This window comes from Acinonyx jubatus, chromosome D3 (genome assembly GCF_027475565.1).
Source record: "Acinonyx jubatus isolate Ajub_Pintada_27869175 chromosome D3, VMU_Ajub_asm_v1.0, whole genome shotgun sequence".
Lineage (NCBI taxonomy): Eukaryota > Metazoa > Chordata > Mammalia > Carnivora > Felidae > Acinonyx > Acinonyx jubatus.
The window spans coordinates 56,755,063-56,777,177 of record NC_069392.1 but is presented as its reverse complement, the minus strand read 5'-3'; the positions used below and the strand labels follow the sequence as shown (position 1 = coordinate 56,777,177).

The 22,115-nt window shown below is 39.3% G+C and overlaps 1 protein-coding gene across 10 annotated transcripts in view; it reads right to left on the bottom strand.

Annotated features, from left to right (window-relative positions):
• KIAA1328 (KIAA1328 ortholog) overlaps positions 1 to 22,115 on the bottom strand; it is a 355,545-nt gene that overhangs the window by 15,250 nt on the left and 318,180 nt on the right. For 7 of the 10 annotated variants that reach the window (XM_027068805.2, XM_027068808.2, XM_027068813.2 and 4 more), the window contains one exon: positions 715 to 4,737. The exons of the other annotated variants lie outside the window; for them this stretch is intronic. In XM_027068805.2, the coding sequence (XP_026924606.1) occupies positions 4,527 to 4,737 (211 nt within the window). In that variant the 3' untranslated portion in view covers positions 715 to 4,526. Of the gene's footprint in view, positions 1 to 714; positions 4,738 to 22,115 lie in introns of those variants that run through there. 10 annotated transcript variants of the gene reach the window in all.

Here is a 22,115-nt window from a genome sequence, read left to right as displayed (position 1 = left end):
GAGACGAAGGGGCCAAACCATGAAGAGCCTCATGCATTAATGCTCAGAAGGCCACGCTCCCACTTAAGTGCAATAGGAAATGAAGTACTGGAACTTTCCAACGCTTTAAGCCAGGGCGTGACATGGCAAGATGACTGTGGCCGCTTCACGGAGAAAAATTAACAGGTAACCCTTAGGAGTGCTTATTTACCTGTGCTGAGTGCTCGACATGCTCGCTGCACCTTCACGACAATTCCGAGGTAGCCTCTGTCACGATCCCCATTTAAAGATAAGAGCGAGGCAAAGAGGGTTAAGTCACTCTTTCAAGGATGAGTCCAGGCCATCTAGCAGGGAGCCCAACACAGAGACTGTTGTCCTAGAGACGTGTCAGCAGAGAGGGCGGAGGGGGCAGATTGAGGAGTAGGAGGTGGACTCGTTACTACTCGGGTTTGACCGGAAGACAGAGGGGGGAGAAGGGAGTAATGGCCCTCCCACCCCCAGATTCTGAGTTGGAATTCTATTCTTTACTGGCCGATGGCCTCAGTTAGGGTTGGTCAGGCCTCATGTTCGTTATTGGTGCACAAGATAACATGCTGAACACTAGGCACGTGTACATGTTTCCCTGTCCTCGTTCCACAAAGAATTAAAGGTGGCTTACAAGAGACACTTATATACTGAAATGGTTTTGTATTTTTATTATTTTTTTAAAGTTTATTTATTTTTAGAGAGAGAGCAAGCGAGCGAGCAGGCGGGGGAGAAGCACAGAGAGAATCCCAAGCAGGCTCCGCCCTGTCGGCGCGGAGCCTGACATGGAGCTTGAACTCCCTTACTGTGAGATCGTGACCTGAGTCGAAATCAAGAGTCGGATGCTTAACCAACTGAACCACCCAAGAGCCCCCCTGAAATGATTTTTTAAAAGTACAAATATCATAAGCATTGAACAAGATGACGCACAGGGCTCGGAGCTGGTTGAGTGAGGACTGTGGTCTTGCCACCTCCTCCTCTGAGGGATACCTGCAGTCCCCTTGATCAGGGGGAGGTGCCAGATTGACCTGGGGAAAAAGGGGCAGGATAGAGTCTCTGGCTGTTAATTGGATCCACGAGTCTGATCTCAAAACTGGGCATTTCAGGCACACAAGCCCTCCCCAGCATCTCTTAGCACCTAAAGCCACCTAGACAGGACCATTTTTCCTGTGTCCGAGTGCTGTGATAGTTCTTCCTTGTTGAACAATTTGGGTGACAGGCACGTGGAAGGGACTCAGGGGTGCACGTACATTGAAACTTCCTTTCCAGCAACCACACAGCCTAGAGGAGACTTGGGGTCCACGTGATGGGAGTGGGTTGGAGTCAACCAGGAAAACCTAACAGTTTGTGGCAAACCGTTTCCTCTCTCTGAGCTGACCCATGCTCCTGATGTTTAACACATACTGAGGAAAACAACATTTTGATAACTTGTGGTACTGCTCTTGCTTCCAAGCTACGCCTCACAGATCTGAGGAGGGGTGTCGAAGGGATGATTCGATACCACAACCACATGAGGAGAATAGCCATGGAGCTAACTGATTAACTTAAAATCTCTCATGTATATGAACAGTTGCCCACATTAGAAACAATATGCACTGAGGGGAGGCTAAAGCACGAGCTGGGAGGAGTCTGCTGTAGCCTCTCCACCTCATTAATGACCGCAGACTTCATCCGGCTCTCTCCTTTAGGCCTATTGCTTCCCAGAGTCTCTGGCTAGCAAATCTCTCGTAGGAGCCAGGTGCTGGGAGCTGGGCCAACAGCCAAGGGCAGCTCTGAAGGAGAGGGCCCCTCCTTCCTCGTGACATTTGGGGTTTTCTAGAGAAGTCCCCACCATGGGATTTGTTTGGATGAACACAAGTGTGCCTCCAGGAAGGATGACTGTCAGCAAAAGCTTTTCCTTGATTAACCTTAGTTTCCTAAATCAGGCACTTTGGGCCCTTGTAGGGAGCTTTGGTGGATATACTTTGCCTTTTCCCATTTTGCAAACACTGGTTGTTTTTTCTCTCACAGAATAGTGGGTAGCAGGGTAGGCAATGTTGTGGCCCTATGTGCAGCCCTCCTAATACGTATCCAGTCTTGCTTTGAGGAAGCAGCTGGAGGCAGTCACTTTGGGAGTACTTTACCAGGAAGAAAGCCTGACCCCTCTGTGTCTGCTCCTCTTTTCATACGATATCTGCAATTAGGTCAAGCGTCCAGGCTCTACAACAGCCTCGAGGTCCTACAAGAACCTTTTCATATATATATGTATCTCCACATATGTATCTCCAAGACAGAGTAAGATGTTAACATACATTGTTCAATTCATAAGGAAGATACTGGATTAGACACAAATTCACATCCTACTGCCCTGACACACAGGAAATGCCCACAGGATACAGAAAGGCAACTGGTGGGGGAATGTAGCATATGAAAAATACGTTGATTGATGCTCTGCTGAAAATTCATCTTGGCTCTTCCAAATTGCTCATGCAGGGGGAGGTAAAGAAGCAATTAAACTCCAATCTGTGGCATGTGATAGACTCACCCCAAAAGACCTCAGCTTAAATCTCACTTATGATTCTTCTAAAGGCAAACAAGCTTCTTAAAGAAATCATAATCCTTTTCTTGGTCCTTCTGGCACCCTCTTACTCTGGAGAGCTGTAAAGACACCGGCATCCAAACGGGAGAGTGTCGTTATGGCTGATCCAAGGGGGGATGTACTTAAGGTACTCATGACACCTGGGGCAAGGAAAAGAAAGTTCTGGAAACTTAAATTTAATTGAGAAAATGGCTGAAGGCTCTCAGCTTCTACCCCTTCTGCCACACCAAAAGAAACTCCAAACACTTGTTGAAATGGGATGAAATGGACTCAGTTACTCTCACAGGGGTGAATTTTAAAAGGACATTGTAATTGGCAGTATTTTTTAAACCTTTCAGTTGAATGCCTAAACCTAGTTAATCTTGACCTCGAATTAAGGATATGGTATTGGTAGGTTCCATTTTTTTTTCCAAAGAGCAAAAAGACCCAAGTAAAGGAAGGCTGAGTAGAGATGATAGGGCCTCAGCCTGAAGAGATAGTGAAATTGAGATCCATTCAGATGAGGAATCTGCTTAACAAGGCTTTTGTAGGCTTAAATAATCTAGTTTTGATAAGGCCATGCAGGCTCACTAAATGCAGTTTGCACTGGGTGGCCTGACTTTGGCTACCAACGCTCACTAACTGACAAAGACTCTTGGTCCTACTTCAAGCCTGGGACTGGTGAAAGGGAGAGAAAAAAAGCAACACTTTCCAGATCAAATAAAGTCATTGAGCATACACATCTGGGGACACATTTTCCCCTTGCTTCCAATGACCGAGAAGTTTTAAACTCACTGGCTCTACCGGGCTCATCATGCTGCCGATCAGCATGAGTGCCCACCAGAGCCCATTGTAAGCTGAAGGACCCATCTCAAGAGCTCTGCTGAATAGGAGAACAGAGAGAAAACGAGGCCTCAAGTGTATTTCTTCCACAGGCCTTCTCGGGTCAAATGGAGGCCCAGTGGGAAAGATGGAGAGACTCTGCCTGGGGTGGTGAAGGAGAATCTGGCAAGTAGAGATGGTTCTTTGAGGTCATGAGACAGTGGGACAGTGATCCTGAGCAGAGCACATAAAAGGCCTGGTCACCAGGGCCTTTGATCCTCATAGGTAGGAAGGAGGCCTGGGGAGAGCCTATCAGCCTGTGGTAGCTGATGCCCCTCTCTAGCTCTGCCATCTTCCCCAGATACAGCCATGGGCAGTTCCGAAGAGTGAAGAATATAGACACTTGGGCCAATAAGACGTACTGAGATATTGCTCTTATTTATCCTGGGAAATGGGTGGACGGCAGGAAAAGCACTTTAGGCCTGTGCCTCCATTTTGTTTCCTGAGGGTAGTCACTCTGTTGTGTGATTTAATGCTGGTTTCCAAGGGTTGGGTGGGTCCCTCCCCCTAGCCCATTGTGCCCCTTGGTTGAGGGATGGGCAGCTGCTGGGCTGATGACTACTGATACTGGCTCACAATTAGTCCCCAGGGTTGCTTGTGAGCATAGGCACAGGAGCTCCAACTTTGGGATTCAATGGCTACGCGTACAAAGAGGCAGGCAGTGAGGGAACAGAGGTAAAGGAGAGGTAAAGGGTCTTTCTGAAACTGCTTATGTTACAAAGCGGCTACTTTGAAATCAGAGGGATCTTTCAGTGAAAACATTTTCCTTGTATACAAAAGAAAGCCAACCTTTTCCAATAAAGTATTGAGAAGGAAACACTCTTGAAATCAGGCTGAATATGACAAGGCTTGGCCTAGAAAAGATACTACCCTCCACCCCCATAACCCCTTAATGTGTTACCTACTGATTGGTCTGACCAAAACCACTCCGGGTTCGTAGAATGATTTCTGTGTTCAATACACAACAGGATGCTAGTATGGGAGAGACACGGTTACTTTGCCATCAAATAATTTAACACCCTAGATCAGTACATAAAGAAGCCCACACATTTCTGATGGAAATTTTGTAGCATGTGTTTCAATGTCAAATGAAAAAGATATCTTCCAGAATTTGATTCTCCTCCAGGTCTTCAGGGGTCCTGCCTGCCCCCACCTTGTTCCAGATTGATTTTCGAGGACTAAATCGGCAAGTACTGTGATTCCAGGCCCCAGCTTCTCTGGAGGGATGGGGCTGAGGTTTGGGAGCAGACTTTGGACTCAGAGATTGAACCAAATCCAACAGAGAGGTCTCATACCTGCAACACACACACAACCCAGACAAAATGATCAGATTGATGGAACATTAGAATCCAAGAAGCCTACAGAGTTGGGCTGCCTGGGGTGAGAATCAGATCACCGCTCACATCATTTCTAAGAGGGCCTTCTAGGGGAACTTTAGAGAAGGTAAACAGCAGAAGGCTCCTGCTGTCTGTCTGTAAGCTCTTCTCTTCTGCTGATCGTTAACATTCTTTTCTAACCTGTGAAGGGAGACTGTGGAGTGGGCAAAGGAATTTGACAATAGTAATGACAGACATAGTAACATTTATTGCAAGCTTACTAAGTGTCAGGCACTGTTCTTAACGCTTTATATATATTCAACCTTCACTTAACCCTCTAAACAACCCAGTGAAGTAGGTATTATACTAGTCTGATCTCCACTATATACACAAGGAAACTGAGGCTCAGGAAGTAACTCATCCAACATGAAGCCATTATATGACCAAGTCAGGATTTGGACCCAGGTAGTTTGTCTCTAGTGCTCACGTCCAGGACACTAAAGCTGCCTCTCAAAGTCTTTGCAGCCAGGCAGACCTGGTTTAGATCTCTGCTCTACCATTTGCAGGCTGTATGATCTTGGGCAAGTTCTTCAACCTCTCAGTTCAGTTTCTCATGCATAAAAGGCTAACAGAACTGCTGTTACAATTAAATTAATCGGTTGGTATAAAATAACATAGTAAGTACTCAGTAAATACTAGTTCCCTTCCTGCTATCTTACTCCCACTCTCTCTAGAACCTTGGGAAAAGGCACTCTCATGTGAATCTATAAAGAGCCCCCTCCAAAGAAAGTCTGCCTTGGTGTCTAGCATTTTCATCAGAAAGGGTAAGTTTAGGGGCACCTGGATGATTCAGTTGGTTAAGTGTCTGACTCTTGATTTTGGCTCAGGTCTTGATCTCACGGTACATGAGATTGAGCCCCGCCATCAGGCTGTATGCTGACAGCTAGGAACCTGCTTGGGATTCTCTTTTCCTCTCTCTCTGCCCCTCTCCTGCCCATGTGCGCACGCTCTCTCTCTCTAAATAAAAACAAAACAAAACAAAACAAAACAAAGGTAAGCTTAGGGCAGCATAGAGGCAGAGAAACTAGTGGTGGCCAATAATATGTATCCTCATCCACGGCCTATTTGTATGTATGTCCAGTATGGAACGTCAAAGGCATAAATGTATCTGCCTCCACATTCATTCATATGAGGGGCAAGTAATTTCTACAGATACGTCATGAAGCCTCAAGCAGGGCATGTGTGACCTGTGCATCTGCACAGGGCCCTGGACTTGGCTTAATGCTGTTCTGTTGTGGTCTTGAAGCTCTTGATTTTATCTTTGACCTTGTGTTTTTGAAGTCTGATGAGACCAGGGAGCAGGTGTGTTAGCAGAGGAGATGTGCTGGGTATGCATATGTGGGTTTGGACCCACAGGCACAGTGGGCAATGGGCAGTGCCTATGCCAAACAGCTGGCCTGCCTTCCTGGTGTGCACATTCATACCAGAAGCAGCCTGGGGCACTGCAGGACACCAGGGGTGTGGCTGGGCTAGGACCTGGGCCCAGATTGGTTACGGTTATGGTGAAGGCAAGCAGCGGCAGCAGCGGTGAGAGGCTGGCTTGCCTGTCTTTTCCCAGATCCTGTCCCCAAGGCGAAACATTAGCTCTCTGGCCTGAGCGCGGAGATGGGAATGGTGGTGTTTAGGCAATAACACGTTAGTAAATTATTATAAAATAAAAGTATATACATGGACATTGCAATAAAGCATATCGAAGAAATATCAGAATTCTTTGAGGAGTTTAGAATCTGGTCTTAAAAACTGCTGCATCATTGCAAAGCAAATATCCACAGGTTCAGAAATAGCAATTAAATGTTAAAGACTGTCGCATCTGATGGAAAAGAACACTATTTTCACATGCAGCTTCAAATGAACTAGTGAGGAAGACAGTTTTAAAATTAATTTTCCTACATCATGAAAGATACAGCAATAGAAAGCAAAAGTAGGAGTTTAGAATTATATACAAATCATTAAGTGACTTTTGGTCTCTTGTATGACCTCTACAAGTTATAGGAAAAGCCAGGGAAAAACAACACAGTACAAACTTATACTTAAAATTAGATTTTCTGACACACATAAAGCTAATGTGTGTAAAGAATCGAATCTTTTTAGAAAAATTGCTCTGTGTCATCAGCTCAAGAGATACTGAAATTTATATTTTTAAATCATTTATCAGAAATCTATCCCAGTTTTGTCAGAGCCTTTAATATATCCCTAACACTTCCAGTGTCAGTAGTATCAGCAGAAATATTCTTCTCAAAATTAAAAATTGCCAGAAATTATGTGCGCTATTTCATTTGCCGAGAGTGACTGATTTGCTTTTAATTGTATCATTTAAAATAAACTTGCTAAATGAATCAATTTTGATGATCTAATAAATTAATTTAAAGAAAAGCCAGCCAGAAAAATCTTAGGATCAGTCAAGTTATCACATTAGCAAAGTATTATTATTTGTTATATAAAATTATGACCACAAAAATACACATTTTTTTGCTATCTGCAGGTGTATGTTATTACTCACGAATCACCATTACTGGTTATGCTTTATACGTTTCTTCTTAAAAGAAAAAGCTTTGCATTTTAGGACCTTTAACTGCACATTTTCATCCTACTTTTTGAACAACGGACCCCACATTTTCACTTTGCGTTGGTTTCATAAGTTATGTACCTCGCCCTGCCCTCAAGTCCCAGGCAAAATCAGATTATATTTCATGCATGGAAATGTCATCATTTTCTATGATATGAATAACTGTAAACTGAAATTCCTTTTAGCAGATTTTTTTTTGCAGTTTTTATTCTCACAGCATTAAGACACTGTTCAATACAATTATATCTGTCATTCAACACAGTGGTTTCTGTGTTCAACCAAAACATCTTAAAGTGTAAGCCAATGAGTTGGGTACTGCTTCCAAGAAAGTTCATCATAAAGACAGATCTACTTCATGCTCAAGGCACGGGCTTTGTTTGAATCTTCCTTGGAGACACCTGGCAATGGTAACATTCATCTCTTTATACGGAGTGCCAAGACTTTTTTTAAAAGTTAGAAACAATGGAAAGCTGTACTTTTCTATACAATTTCATGCTTAAAACAGCTAGGGAGAGATACTCTGAATGAGGAAATAAACCAGCTACTTTCTCCATTAAAAAATTAGAGCCAAAGTAATTGGGAATCAGAAAGTGTGTCAGAAATCAATCTTTCAGAGAAACAAGCTGAAACAGAGAGTAATGATAGGGATTTGTGTTTAAAGACTGATTTAATAGGTACCAACTCATTTAACCATTTGAAAAAAAGTTGTGGGCTTCAAATTCCTTCATAGTACTCTTATCCACATATAATAGAGTAAAAAAAAATCTCTAGAACATGGAAAGAGTGACCCACAAAACCATAGAAAGTTAGATCTGATGTGTTAGGATAAGTTAGGTTATGCACCAGGACAAATTAGCCTCAAAACTCCAATGGCTTAACATGACTCAAATCTATTTTATGCTTATGCCATCTGCTTAAAGGAGGTCCAGGCAGAGAGTGGGTTCACCATCTTCTGGCTGCACCACCTGGAACATGGAAGCTTCCCTATTGTCTTGGCAGGCAGGGAAGCTGAAGAATTGTATATAGGTTGCTATAGCCGGGAAATGGCAAACACTTATCCTTATATATGATTGGCCAGAACTAGTCATGTGGCTCCAGAAGGGGAGGGGAACTGGATATTGGCAAACACTAATAATGCTTAGTCATGGAGGACTGGGTCTTAGACATCATTTGGAATAATTCTCTTATTTTACTGATGAGGAAACTGAGGTCCAGAGAGCTATACGTGAACTGATTAGGGTCACACAGCAAGTGAGTGGCAGAGCCAAAGGGTTTTTAATCCAGGCAACTTGACTTCCTAGACTTGTGTTCTTTAGTCTCTCTGCCAAGATAAAGAAGATGTATAACTAAAGGAAAAGTGAAGAAAATGGTTGCTGTTTCCAATTACATTTTATTTGAAAAGTATAGTATGATTAGTTGTAACTCAGTGTGAACATATCCACATTTCTAATCAACTGGGCTATCTTTTTGCCAATAATTTAATTTACCCTAAAGTATAAATGCTTATCTTCATGGTTCTGCTGTTATCATATAGACTCCGTTCCTCTAGAAGCCATACTTAATCACGGATTACACTGTGGCAGAGAAATCAGAAAGGCTGTGGTAGACAAGGGCCTCGGATTTCAGTGGCACCTCATAGCTAATCTCATTCAACAAGTGTTTTTAACAGTACTTTTTCCATCAGGAAAGACCGCATAATTTGCAGATTAAAAAGCAACAAATTAATAAAGATCGTTTTAAATACCACAGCTTGAGAAATCACTCAATTTTATACCAGAATTATATAGCACTAAAGCAAAATACAAAATGAATTCCTATAGCATTTTACACTAAATACAGCAAAGAGCACTGTTTAGTTATCAAACTGTGTTCTGTGAGCAGTGTGTCTTAAGTGTGCTGAGGTGACATATGACAGGAGATTAAAAAGTTGATTAGTTTGGCCTGGCCCTGATGGGAGTTTGGTATGCAGTTAATTTAAACGGATAAGTAACTAATTCACATCCATAAAATACCATCCCTCGAAAAACTCAGACTCTATTTTTAGCCATAGGCATCGACTATGTGGGCCTTTCTTGCCTCTGTACCTCACCGAGTTGGTAGTCAGGAGTTACCCTGGCACACAGGCTGACTTAACTAGCTTCCTTATGGAGAGGCGATAAGGTGAGAAGGCTTATTTGGTTTATTCTGCCACTCCCATCCAGGAAGCAATTTGAACTTGGCTGTACTGGCATTAATTGTGTCCCTCTAGAACTCTCATTCCAGTGTTGGCTGCCTCCTGACCTAGCAGGATACTGAGACAAAGCCCAGGGGAGGATGCAGCCTCTGGAGCTTTTCCCTCACATTACTGATTTTCATCTTTTGTGATTTCAGACCTTTCCTGATTACTCTCCTCTTCTCTTGCCTTTTAAATGATGGCATGTCCCAGGGCTCAATCCTTAGTTGTCATATCTTAGGTAGTTCCACTCATTCGTATGACTTTTAATATCCATATGTCAACAACTCTTAAATGTATAGCTCCAATATGAAGCTTGTTCTCGAGTCCCAGACTCACATGCCCAACCGCTGCCTGATTGGCATGTCAAATTATCCTAAACAGAATTCACTTTTTTCCTTTAAATCCTGGTCCTCTCCATCAATCCAGCTACCTCTGGGCCTGAGCATGTGCTGTATCCCCCGCTTAGGATGCTCTGCTGTCAGATCTCGCTTGCCCACTCTATTCATTAATGTCACGTTTTCAAAGAGCCCTTCCCTAAACGCTCTATCTGAAATAGCCATCATACCATGGTCACTTTATCTCATTATGGTGTTTTATTTTCTTTATATCACTCAATACTACCTAAAATACATGATTTATTGTTTATCTCTTTCACCAGTCATGGGCTCTGTGAGGGTAGGGTCATTATTGTGTTAACTGATATTATCTCCAGTGTCAAGAATGGTATCTGACACAAGGTAGGTAGGTGTTAAATATTGTTGGAAAAAAAAAATGAATGGGCCAGTGGCTTAAATTTTAAATCTTAGTGCCTTCCTCCATAGGCATTTTTTTGACAGCTAGTCTTTTAAAAAATCACCATATATTTCAAACATTCTCAAAAGTATTACCCACCCACATACTCTTCTTCTCATCTTACAAAAAAGGTTACTACACATATGGTTTGTGTAAACTACTTTTTCATTTGGTATACTGGAACATTTTTTTCCATACTAATTTTTTTTACAACATTATTTTTAATGAAGAGCACTTCGGTTAGGTGCAAGGTTTTTTGAGATGAAATCAACTATGTTTCTTATTCCTTCTCTCAATTGATCAATGCTCAAAGGTATTCCCCACTCCAATCCATCATAGGTTAGCAAACTACTGCTACCTTTATTATATTCTGTATTTTCTCTCTTTATTCCCACCCCTTCCTATGGCCTTCAACACTTCTGGAGCTTTTGCTTCATGATATACTTGGCTATATTTGGTACTCTTCTTAGAGAACCTCCTTCAACTTTTATTTTAACTGGAACCTGGCTCTCTTGCTGAGGTCAATGCTTTCCCTCCATTCTTCTCAGTGGGCATTGTTTACACTCAACATACCCTATGTATTTCATGGTCAAAGGGCAGTACTGGAATCATCACTGCTTCCATTATTGTTTTTTGATCACTATTCCCCCAGTACATTAAGTTCCTATTGCTCTGAGTATCCTGTCGTCTGGTCTACCACTCTCAACCTTTCTTCATCTATTTACCCACTCAATCTCAGCCACTGAAGATGTTAACGCTTGGATCAGTCTTTTCTTTCAATTCACCTCTTACCATCATTCCTGCTAATGTCAACATCACATGGATGACATTGGACCAACACTCTGACTTCTTGGTTCTTTGATATCTCAGGTCAAAGACTCTCTCAGCAAGCCCAACTCTTCATATCCTGTAACTTGCCATCAACTAACATGGCATCTTTTCTGAATTCAGTAATTCAAACATCCTACTACTTCCTGATGCCCACATCTTAACCACAAGCTTACTTTTTCAACTACTTCCACTGTCTCTGCTCATTGATCTCATCAGACCATTAATTCAAACAAGTTTTGTTCTAAGAATGAAGATTAAAGTGGTGAACAAGATCACTAAAATTCTCTGTCCTGGTGGGACCATTAACAGCATACTTTCTTCCCAGCCCTTTATCCCTTATTCAACTTCAATTTCATGGTCCGGCATTCCAATCACTTATTTAACAATGCTCTTAATAATGTGCCCACTGTCTTTCTGTCCTCTCCCCTAAACCTGGCAAAAGCACAACAGTGCATGAATGTCTGCCTTTTCTATGAGTTAATAGCTGGGCAACTTAGTGTAAATAAAACAATGTTCAGAGAAAAAAGCAAAGAGCAGATCCAATATAAATTCATAGTCACTAATCTTAGGTAGGTGCTAAACATTTTCTGACAAAGCTACTGTATTTCTCTCATCAGTTGTTTTGTTCTCATTTCCCCCCTTCTCACTAGTTTCTTAAACAGATGGCCTCGCTTCCCATTTCAGAGAAAACAGAGGTCATTAAAGAGAAATTGTCTTTACTCTATCAAGTTTACAAGTCTTTCAGCACTCATCATTTCTTCCTTTCACACTGAAGGAAGTGATCCTTCTTTTAGATAAGACAAACCACTCCATTTATGTTTCTTAGGAACGTTTTTGTATTGACTATCCACTCTAGAACCTTCAATCTTTTCCTGCTTACTGGTTAATCAAGAGTGCTTAAGAAGATCTCTCCTTTCATAACCAAACCATTTCTCAATTTATTACAATCTGGCTTTCATCTTCTACCACACCGCTAAAATTGAAATTGCCAAATTCATCAAAGACCTCCGTATTGTTAAATCAAATGGAATTTTTGTAGCCCTTATTTTACATAATGTCTCTGCAGCATTCAATGTGGCTGATCGCTTCTTTATAAACTTTAAACTGTTTTATTGAAATAAAAAATACATGCAGAAGTTACACGTATTTAAAGCATACACCTCAGTGGTTTTTAGTTTATTAAGAAATAGGCAACTATTATAATTTAATTTGAAAACATTTTCATTGCCCCTGCCAAAGAAACCCTATACCTATTAGCAGTCACTTTCTATTTCTACCCTCTCTCCCAGCCCTAGACAACCACTATCTATTTCCATAAATTTACCTGGACATTTCATATAAATAAAATCATACAATATATGGTCTTTTGTGACTGTCTTTTTCATTTAGCATATGTAAAATGTGCAAATTTTAGCATGGACATATGTTTTCATTTGTCTTAGGTAGATAAATAGGAGTGGGATTGCAAACTCTACATTTAACCTTTTTGGAAAGCAGTAAGGCAGTTCTTTAAAAGGTTAAATGTAGAGTTTGCAATCCCACTCCCATCAGTATGTGGAGGTCTTTTTTTCTGGGATTATAAAGCTTCTTCAGAGAAGAATCTTCCAATATTCTACATGGGAAGGATGTGTGGTATACTTCTGGGGCAGGGAGGGAGCCAACTTTCCCATTTGTAGACTTTGAATCTATCCTATTTTCAGCCCTTTCTGCCATCTCACCTTCCAAAGTATGACATTCCTTAATGTCTCTTCTCTGTTGAATCTCTCCATAGTTAATCTCCAGTCTTCTCTTTGGGACTAATATTCCATATATGGATGGTACTATGGCAGAGGTACTGGGTTTTTAAATTATTACTTCAAATGTCCATTCCATAATATTTTTAGTCCCACCTCAAATCACTATTTTCCATTGTGCACATTGCTTCTAATTGCCAAACCTTTCCAAAGTTCTGACATCAATCTCTTTTTGTGTGAATACCTTTGTCAGTGCTTTCTATGTGGTAGCTTCTTCTATTCTATTTAGTAAGTTATTAATCCTCCATTCATTTTCCATTTTCCAAAAGTGTACATAAATCTCTGATATATTGATGACTTCTCTATTGCACTTATTTTTGTGACTTTATACCTTTAAAAACATTTACTTACTGTCATCTTATTGGTATCTCAAGAAATAGAAAAGATAAATATTATTTTGCAATTAATTAGCTAGGAAATACATTTTCAGAGAGGTTACACAAATTTCTTTTAGGTTTATTATCAGGAATTCCCTAATATTTTTTAAAATAGCTAATGCTGGGGCACCTGGGTGGCTCAGTTGGTTGAGCATCCACTTCTTGGTTTAGGCTCAGGTCAGGATCTCATGGTTTGTGGGTCTGACACTTGTGTCAGGCTCTGCACTGACAGCATGGAGCCTGCTTGGGATTCTCTGTCTCCCTCTCTTTCTACTCCTTCTCCACTCATGTGCCCATGTGCACATGCTCTCTCTCTCTCTCTTTCACTCTCAAAATAAATAAATAAACTTAAAAAATTATAAATATGCTGGTATGGAGATTTATAGTAATTAAGTTTTGTACATTATTGAACTCTCTCAATTTCCTTAGGTTATTGTTTCAGTTGATTTCTTATGGGTTTTACTGGTGAGCAATTTTATTGAATATAAATAATGACAGGGTTTACGAGTTTTCTCTTATTTGCGTTATTTATTCTTATATTATTGTACTGGCTAACACTTTTAGGGAAATGCTACAACTATAGGGTTTTTTTTTAAGACTTTTAAAAATGTTTATTTATTTACGAGAGAGTGAGTGCAAGTGGGGGAAGGGCAGAGAGAGTGGGAGACAGAGAATCCCAAGCAGGCTCCATGCTGTTAGCACAGAGCCAGATGCAGGGCTCAAAATCATGAACTGTGAGATCATGACCTAAGCCGCAGCCAAGAGTTGGATACTTAACCGACTGAGTCACCCAAGGGCCCCTAAAACTGTTGGTTTTACAGGCACCTTTGTATAATGCTGATCTAACAGGAATTATCTATTGTTTCACAATTAAGTATCTGCCATCCAGATATTCTTTATTATGTTAGGTATTTCCTCTTTTGGCTTACTAAATTCAAGAATGAAAAATTAATTTTACTTAGTAACTTTTCAGTATATATTGAGGTGATAATAAACTTTTTCTTCTTTGATATATTGTTAAGCAATATTCTGTTTTTGGCTTCCAAAATAGAAACCACATTCTAGTTCCTAGAATATATTCTACTTGGTTATATAGTATTATTCTTTGCATGTACTATTAAATTAGATTCATCACAATTATTTTAGGGTTATTTTTAAAAAATCTGTATTTATAGAGAACATTTGTTTATAGTCTTTCTTTAAAATTTTTTTTCAATGTTTATTTATTTTAGAGAGAGAGAGAGAGAGAGAGAGAGAGAGGCAAAGCGTGAGGCGGGAGGGGCAGAGAGAGAGGGAGATACAGAATCCCTGAAGCAGGCTCCAGGCTCTGAGCTGTCAGCACAGAGCCCAGTGCAGGGCTTGAGCTCAATAAATACAAGATCACGACCTGAGCCGAAGCCAGAAGTGTAAATGACTGACCCACCCAGGCACCCGTGTTTATAGTCTTTCTTATGGTTCTTTATATCCCTATATATTATCCTTACCTGGATGGAAGAAAAGTAATGGTACCATTTCAAGAAAGAATGGCTTTATAAAGAAAGTAGAAGGATAACCAATTACCATACTGGGCCAGGAGTCCTCACATAGGTCTTCTCAGGAATCCTAAATAGCTTTTCTCAAAAGTTCTTTAATTGCTAAAGCAAACCTAGGCTGCCATTCAGATTTCTAAAGCACTTACAGAAGATATGACGTATTTTATAAGTACTTCGCAATCACTTGTCGAACATGAGCAAAAAGGCTAGTTAGAATAACAGGGTGGTCTTGAACCTGCCTAGGAAACTGCAGATCTTATAGAAGAACTACTCATATTGATAGAGAGATATTCAGATGTGTGCAGACATTGGATTGAGGGTACTACTCAGAACCTGTGTCTTGCTCTCCAATCAACAGAGGTGCTATCATAACAGGACTTTATTAACTCTAATTTAACATATTTCTTCTTAAGGTGCTAATAAGCTGTAGAATGAATACTATACAAAGTCAGTGTACCTTGAAAGGAGCTTAAAGAATTTACCAGAAAGTCAATGAGTGTATGGAGGCAATAAAGAACAATTTTAATATAACACATTAAAAGACACAGCTAACAGAGTATAATCTCTTACTCATGTTATAATTTATATTTTTCTGTAATCTTTACTTTTTCATCTAAGGCTCAGTTTCTTTTTTTTTTTTTAAATTTTGAAATGTTTATTTCTTTTTTGAGAGAGAGACAAAGAGCAAGCAGGGGAAGGGCAGAGAGAGAGAGGGAGACCCAGAATCTGAAACAGGATCCAGGCTCCGAGCTTAAGACTCAGTTTCTTACATGAGAAGGAAAAGGAACTAGAATAGCCACAACAATTATGAAGAAGAAAACAAAGCTGGAAGGCTCACATAACATGGTTTTAAGACTTACTTTAAAGCTATATTAATCAAACAATGTGGTGTCAATAAAGAATAGATAGACACAGATCAATAGAAAAAATAAGAGTCCAGAAATATACCAACACAAATATTAGCAATTGAGGTTTTTACAGATGTGTTAAGCCAATTCAGTAGAGAAATATAATCTTTTCAACAAATAATGTTGCAATAATTGGACACCCATATGAAGAAAGAGGAGGAGGAGGAGGAGGAGGAGAAGAGGAGGAAGTGAAGAAAAAGAGGAGGAAGAGGAAAAGAAGAACAGGAGGAGGAGGTGAAGGAGGAAGGGGGAGAGGAGGAAGAAGGAGAAGGAGAAGGAGGAGAGGAAAGAGAAGAAGAAGGAGAGGAAAGAGAGGAAGAAGGAGAGGAAGGAGAGGAGTGGAAGAAGAGGAAGGAGAAGAGGGAGAAGAGGAAGAAGAGGAAGAAGAGGAAGGAGAGGAAGAAGAGGAAGGAGAGGAAGGAGAAGAGGAAGAAGAAAAGGGGGAGAGGAAGGAGAGAAAGAAGGAGAAGGAGGAGAAGGAGAAGAAGGAGGAGAAGAAGGAGAGGAAGGAGAAGGAGAAGAAAGAGAAGAAGCAGAATTATTTCAGTATAAACCTCATACTTTATACAAAAATTAACTTTACATTCACTAGATAGGTCACATTTGGGGCTGTAACACACACCTTAACAAATTGAAAAGAATATAAATCATACTGATTGAAAAGAATAGAATGTTTACTCTTACCTCATAGTGGAATTAAGTTACAAATCAAAAATGGAAAGATACTTGGGAAATCCCAAAGTATATGGAGATTAAACAACATTACTTCTAAATAACACATGAAGCAAGGAATAAATCTAAAGATAAACTAAAAAATATTTTTTCAACGTTTATTTATTTTTGGGACAGAGAGAGACAGAGCATGAACGGGGGAGGGGCAGAGAGAGAGGGAGACACAGAATTGAAAACAGGCTCCAGGCTCTGAGCCATCAGCCCAGAGCCCGACGCAGGGCTCGAACTCACGGACCGCGAGATCGTGACCTGGCTGAAGTTGGACGCTTAACCGACTGCGCCACCCAGGCGCCCCTAAAAAATATTTTTAACAAAAGAAAAATGAAAATACAACTTAAGAAAGTTTGTGAGATACAGCAAAAGTAGTGCTTAGAGGGAAATTTATAGCAATAAATGCACATATCAGAAAAAAAGAAATGTAAAATCAGTCACCTGAGTATCCACCTTATGAAACTAGAAGAAATCAGATTAAATCTACAGTAAGAAGAAAATAAACAATAAGAGCAGAAACCAATGTAATGAAAATAAGAAATCAATAGAGAATCAATGAAACCAAAAGCTAGTTCTTTGAAAAGATCAATAATAAAATTGATAAGCTTTTAGCCAGGCTAACTAAGAAAAAAAAACAGAGAGATATGACAGATATAACTAATATCAGAAATAAAAGAGGAGATGTCACCAAAGAGCCCATGAACATTGAAAGGATAATTGAAAAATACTATGAACAGCTATTGCCACAAATGTGATAACACAGATGAAATGAACCAACTCCTTGAAAGACACAATGGCCAAAAATCACACAAGAAGAAACAGATAATCTGAATAGGCCTATATCTACTAAAGAAATTGAATTGATAATTAATAATGTTACAAAACAGAAAGCTCAAGGCCCAGAGGGGTTCACTGGTGAATTCCACCAACATTTAAGGAATAAATTAGACCAATTCTCTATAATCTCTTTCAGAAGATGGAACGAGAGGGAATTATTCCTAACACATTTTATGAGGCCAGCATTACCCTAACACCAAAACCAGACAAAGAAACTACAAGAAAACTACAGACCAATATCTTTCATAAACATAGATGCAAAAATCCTCAACCAATTGGTATTTATCCCAGATATGCAAGGTTGATTCAACATTAGAAAAATCAATTAATGTAATCTATCACATCCACAGGCTGAAAAAGAAAAACACATGATCATATCAATAACCCATTAATGATAAAAATTCTCAGTAAACTAGGAATAAAGGGAACTTCTTCAACTGATAAAGAATATCTACAAAAAACCCAAAGCTACCATCATGCTATACTTAATAAGCTGAGAAACTTGCAGGTATGACACATGGATATTTTCTCACCACTTCATACTGACAAACCTAGCTACTGTAATAAGACAGAAAGAGGAAATAAAAGGTGGGAATAAGGAAATAAAACTGTTTTTGTTCACCGATGACATGACTGTCTATGTAGAGAATCCAAAAGAATCAACAAAAACTCCTCGAACTCATAAGTGATTACAGCCAAGGTTACAGGATACAAGGTTCATATACAAAAGTCAATCACTATATACTGTAATGAACGAGTACAATTTGAAATAAAAAAATACAATACTATTTATGCCAGCATCCCTCTAAGTGAAATACTTCATTATAAATATAACAAAAATATATACAAGATCTACATGAGGAAAACTACAAAACTCTGACGAACAAAATCAAAGAACTAAGTAAATGGAGAGATATTCCACATTCATGGATAGGAAGACTCAATATTGTCAAGATGTCAGTTCTTTGCAGATGATCTATAGATTCAATGCAATCAATCCAATGAAAATCCCAGCATGTTATTTTGTGGATACTGACAAACTGCTTCTAAAGCTTATATGGAGAGAAAAAAGATCAAGAATAACCAACACAATATTGAAGAATAAAGTTGGAGAGGACTGACACTACCTGACTTTAAGACTTACTATAAAGCTACAGTACTCAAGACAGTGTGGTATTGGTAAAATAACAGACAGATAGATCAATGGAACGAAATAGAAAGCCCTGAATTAGACCCACATTAAGTAAAATCAACTGATCTTTTGACAAAAGAAAAAAGGCAATATACTGGAGCAAAGACAGCCTTTTTAACAAATGTTCAAACATCGTCTGGGACAAATGGACATCCATATTTAAGAAAATAATTCTGGACACAGACCTTTCAACTTTCATACAAATTAACTGAAAATGGGCTATAGACTTGGTATGCCTGGGTGGCTCAGTTGGTTAAGCATCTGACTTCAGCTCAGGTCATGATCTCATGGTTTGTGGGTTCAAGCCCTAGGTTGGGCCCCGCACTGACAATGTGGAGCCTTCTTGGGATTCTCTTTCTCTCCCTATCTCTCTGCCCCTCTTCCATTCACACTTTCTTTCTCTCAAAAATAAATAAATAAATAAATCTTTAAAAATTAAAAAGAATAAAATAATAAAAATGGGCCACAGACCTAAAGGTAAAATACAAAACTAGAAAATCCCTGAAGATAAACAGGAGAAAAGCCAGAGAACGTTGAGTATGGTGATTACTTATTAGATACAACACCAAAGGCACTATCCATAAAAGTAATAATTGATATGATGAACTTCATTAAAATTAAAAAACTTCAGCTTTGCAAAAGAAAATGTCAAGAGAATGAGAAGGCAAGCCACAGACTGGGAGAAAATATTTGCAAAGGACACATCTGATAAGGACTATTATCCAAAATACATAAAGTACACTTAAAACCCAATAATAAAGGGGCATCTGGGTGGCTCAGTTGGTTAAGTGTCTGACTTCAGCTCAGGTCATGATCCTGCAGAGCCCCTCATTGGGCTCTGTGCTGACAGCCTGGAGCCTGAAGGCTGCTTCGAGTTCTGTGTCTCCTCTCTCTCTGCCCCTTCCTCACTCATGCTGTCTCTCCCTCTCTCTCAAAAATAATAAATAGATAAAAATTAAAAAAAACCCAATAATAAAAAAACCAAACAACCCAGTTAAAAAATGGACCAAAGACCATATCAGATACCTTACTAGTGTGAAGAAATACAGATGGAAAATAAGCATATGAAAAGATGCTCCACATTTTATGTCGTCAGGGAAATGCAAACTAAAACAATAATAAGATACCACAACACACTTAACAGAATGGCCAAAATCTGGAACACTGAAAACACTAAATGCTGGTGAGATATGGAGCATAGGAGCTTTCATACATTTCATACATTGCTAGGGGGGAGGCAAAATGGTATCACTTTGGAGAACAGTTTGGCAGTTTCTTACAAGACTAAGCATATTCTTACCATATGATCCAGTAATTGTGCTCCTTGATATTTACCCAAAAGAGTTAAGAACATTTCTATACAAAAACCTGTACATGGATACTTATAGCTCCTTTATTCATAATAGCCAAAACTTGACAGCAACCAAGATGTCTTTCAGTAGGTGAATGGATAAGTGAACTGTGGTACATAAAGACAATGGAATATTATTCAGCACTAAAAAAAAAAATCAAGCCATGAAATACATGGAGGGAACTTACATACATATTACTAAGATAAAGAAGCCAAGCTGGAAAGGCTACATACTGTATGATTCCAAGCATATGACATTCTGGAAAAGGCAAAACTATGGAGACAAAAAAAAGATCACTGGTGCTGGGGGCTAGCAGGGGGGCAGTGCAAACACTCTGTATGACAATGTAATTGGTGGATATGTGTCATTATAAATCTGTCAAAACTTATAGAATGTAAAACATCATGAGTATACCATGTAAACTATGGACTTTGGCTGATTATGATGTGTCAATGTAGATTCATCAATTGTAATAAAATGTACCTCTCTGGTGGGGTGTGTTGATAATGAGGAAGCCTATGCAGCTGTGAAGGTAGGGGATATATGAAAAATTTCTGTATCTTCCTCTTAATTTTACTATGAACCTAAAACTGCTCTAAAAAAAAGTCTTAAAAAAAATCTAACTCTATAGCCATACTTATATCAGACAAACTAGACTTTAAATTAAAGGCTGTAATAAGAGATGAAGAAGGCTTTATATAATAATTACAGGGTCTATCCATCAGGAAGAGCTAACAATTATAAATGTCTATGCGCCAAATATGGGAGCCCCCAAATATATAAAACAATCACAAACGTAAGCAACCTTATTGATAAGAATGTAGTAATTGCAGGGGACTTTAATACTCCACTTACAACACTGGATAGATCATCTAGACACAGGATCAATAAAGAAACAAAGGCCTTGAATGATACACCGGATCAGATGGACTTGACAGATATATTTAGAACTCTGCATCCCAAAGCAACAGAATACACTTTCTTCTCGAGTGCACATGGAACCCTCACCAAGATAGATCACATATGGGGTCATAAAACAGCCCTTCATAAGTATACAAGAATTGAGATCATACCATGCATAGTTTCAGACCACAATGCGATGAAGCTTGAAATCAAACACAAGAAAAAGTCTGGAAAACCTCCAAAAGCATGGAGGTTAAAGAACACCCTACTAAAGAACAAAGGGGTCAACCAGGCAATTAGAGAAGAAATTAAAAAATTTATGGAAACAAACGAAAATGAAAATACAACAATCCAAACACTTTGGGATGCAGCAAAGGCAGTCCTGAGAGGAAAATACATTGCAATCCAGGCCTATCTCAAGACACAAGAAAAATCCCAAATACAAAATCTAACAGCACACCTAAAGGAAATAGAAGCAGAACGGCAAAGACACCCCAAACCCAGCAGAAGAAGAGAAATACTAAAGATCAGAGCAGAAATAAACAATATAGAATTGAAAAAAACTGTAGAGCAGATCAATGAAACCAAGAGTTGGTTTTTTGAAAAAATAAACAAAATTGATAAACCTTTAGCCAGGCTTCTCACAAAGAAAAGGGAGATGACCCAAACAGATAAAATCATGAATGAAAATGGAATTATTACAACCAATCCCTCAGAAATACAAGCAATTATCAGGGAATACTATGAAAAATTATATGCCAACAAATTGGACAACCCGGAAGAAATGGGCAAATTCCTAAACACTCACACACTTCCAAAACTCAAACAGGAAGAAATAGAAAGCTTGAACAGACCCATAACCAGTGAAGAAATTGAATCAGTTATCAAAAATCTCCCAACAAATAAAGAGCCCAGGACCAGATGGCTTCCCAGGGGAATTCTACCAGACATTTAAAGCACAGATAATACCTATCCTTCTCAAGCTATTCCAAAAAATAGAAAGGGAGGGAAAACTTCCAGACTCATTTTATGAAGCCAGCATTACTTTAATTCCTAAACCAGACAGAGACCCAGTAAAAAAAGAGAACTACAGGCCAATATCCCTGATGAATATGGATGCAAAAATTCTCAATAAGATACTAGCAAATCGAATTCAACAGCATATAAAAAGAATTATTCACCATGATCAAGTGGGATTCATTCCTGGGATGCAGGGCTGGTTCAACATTCACAAATCAATCAATGTGATACATCACATTAATAAAAGAAAAGATAA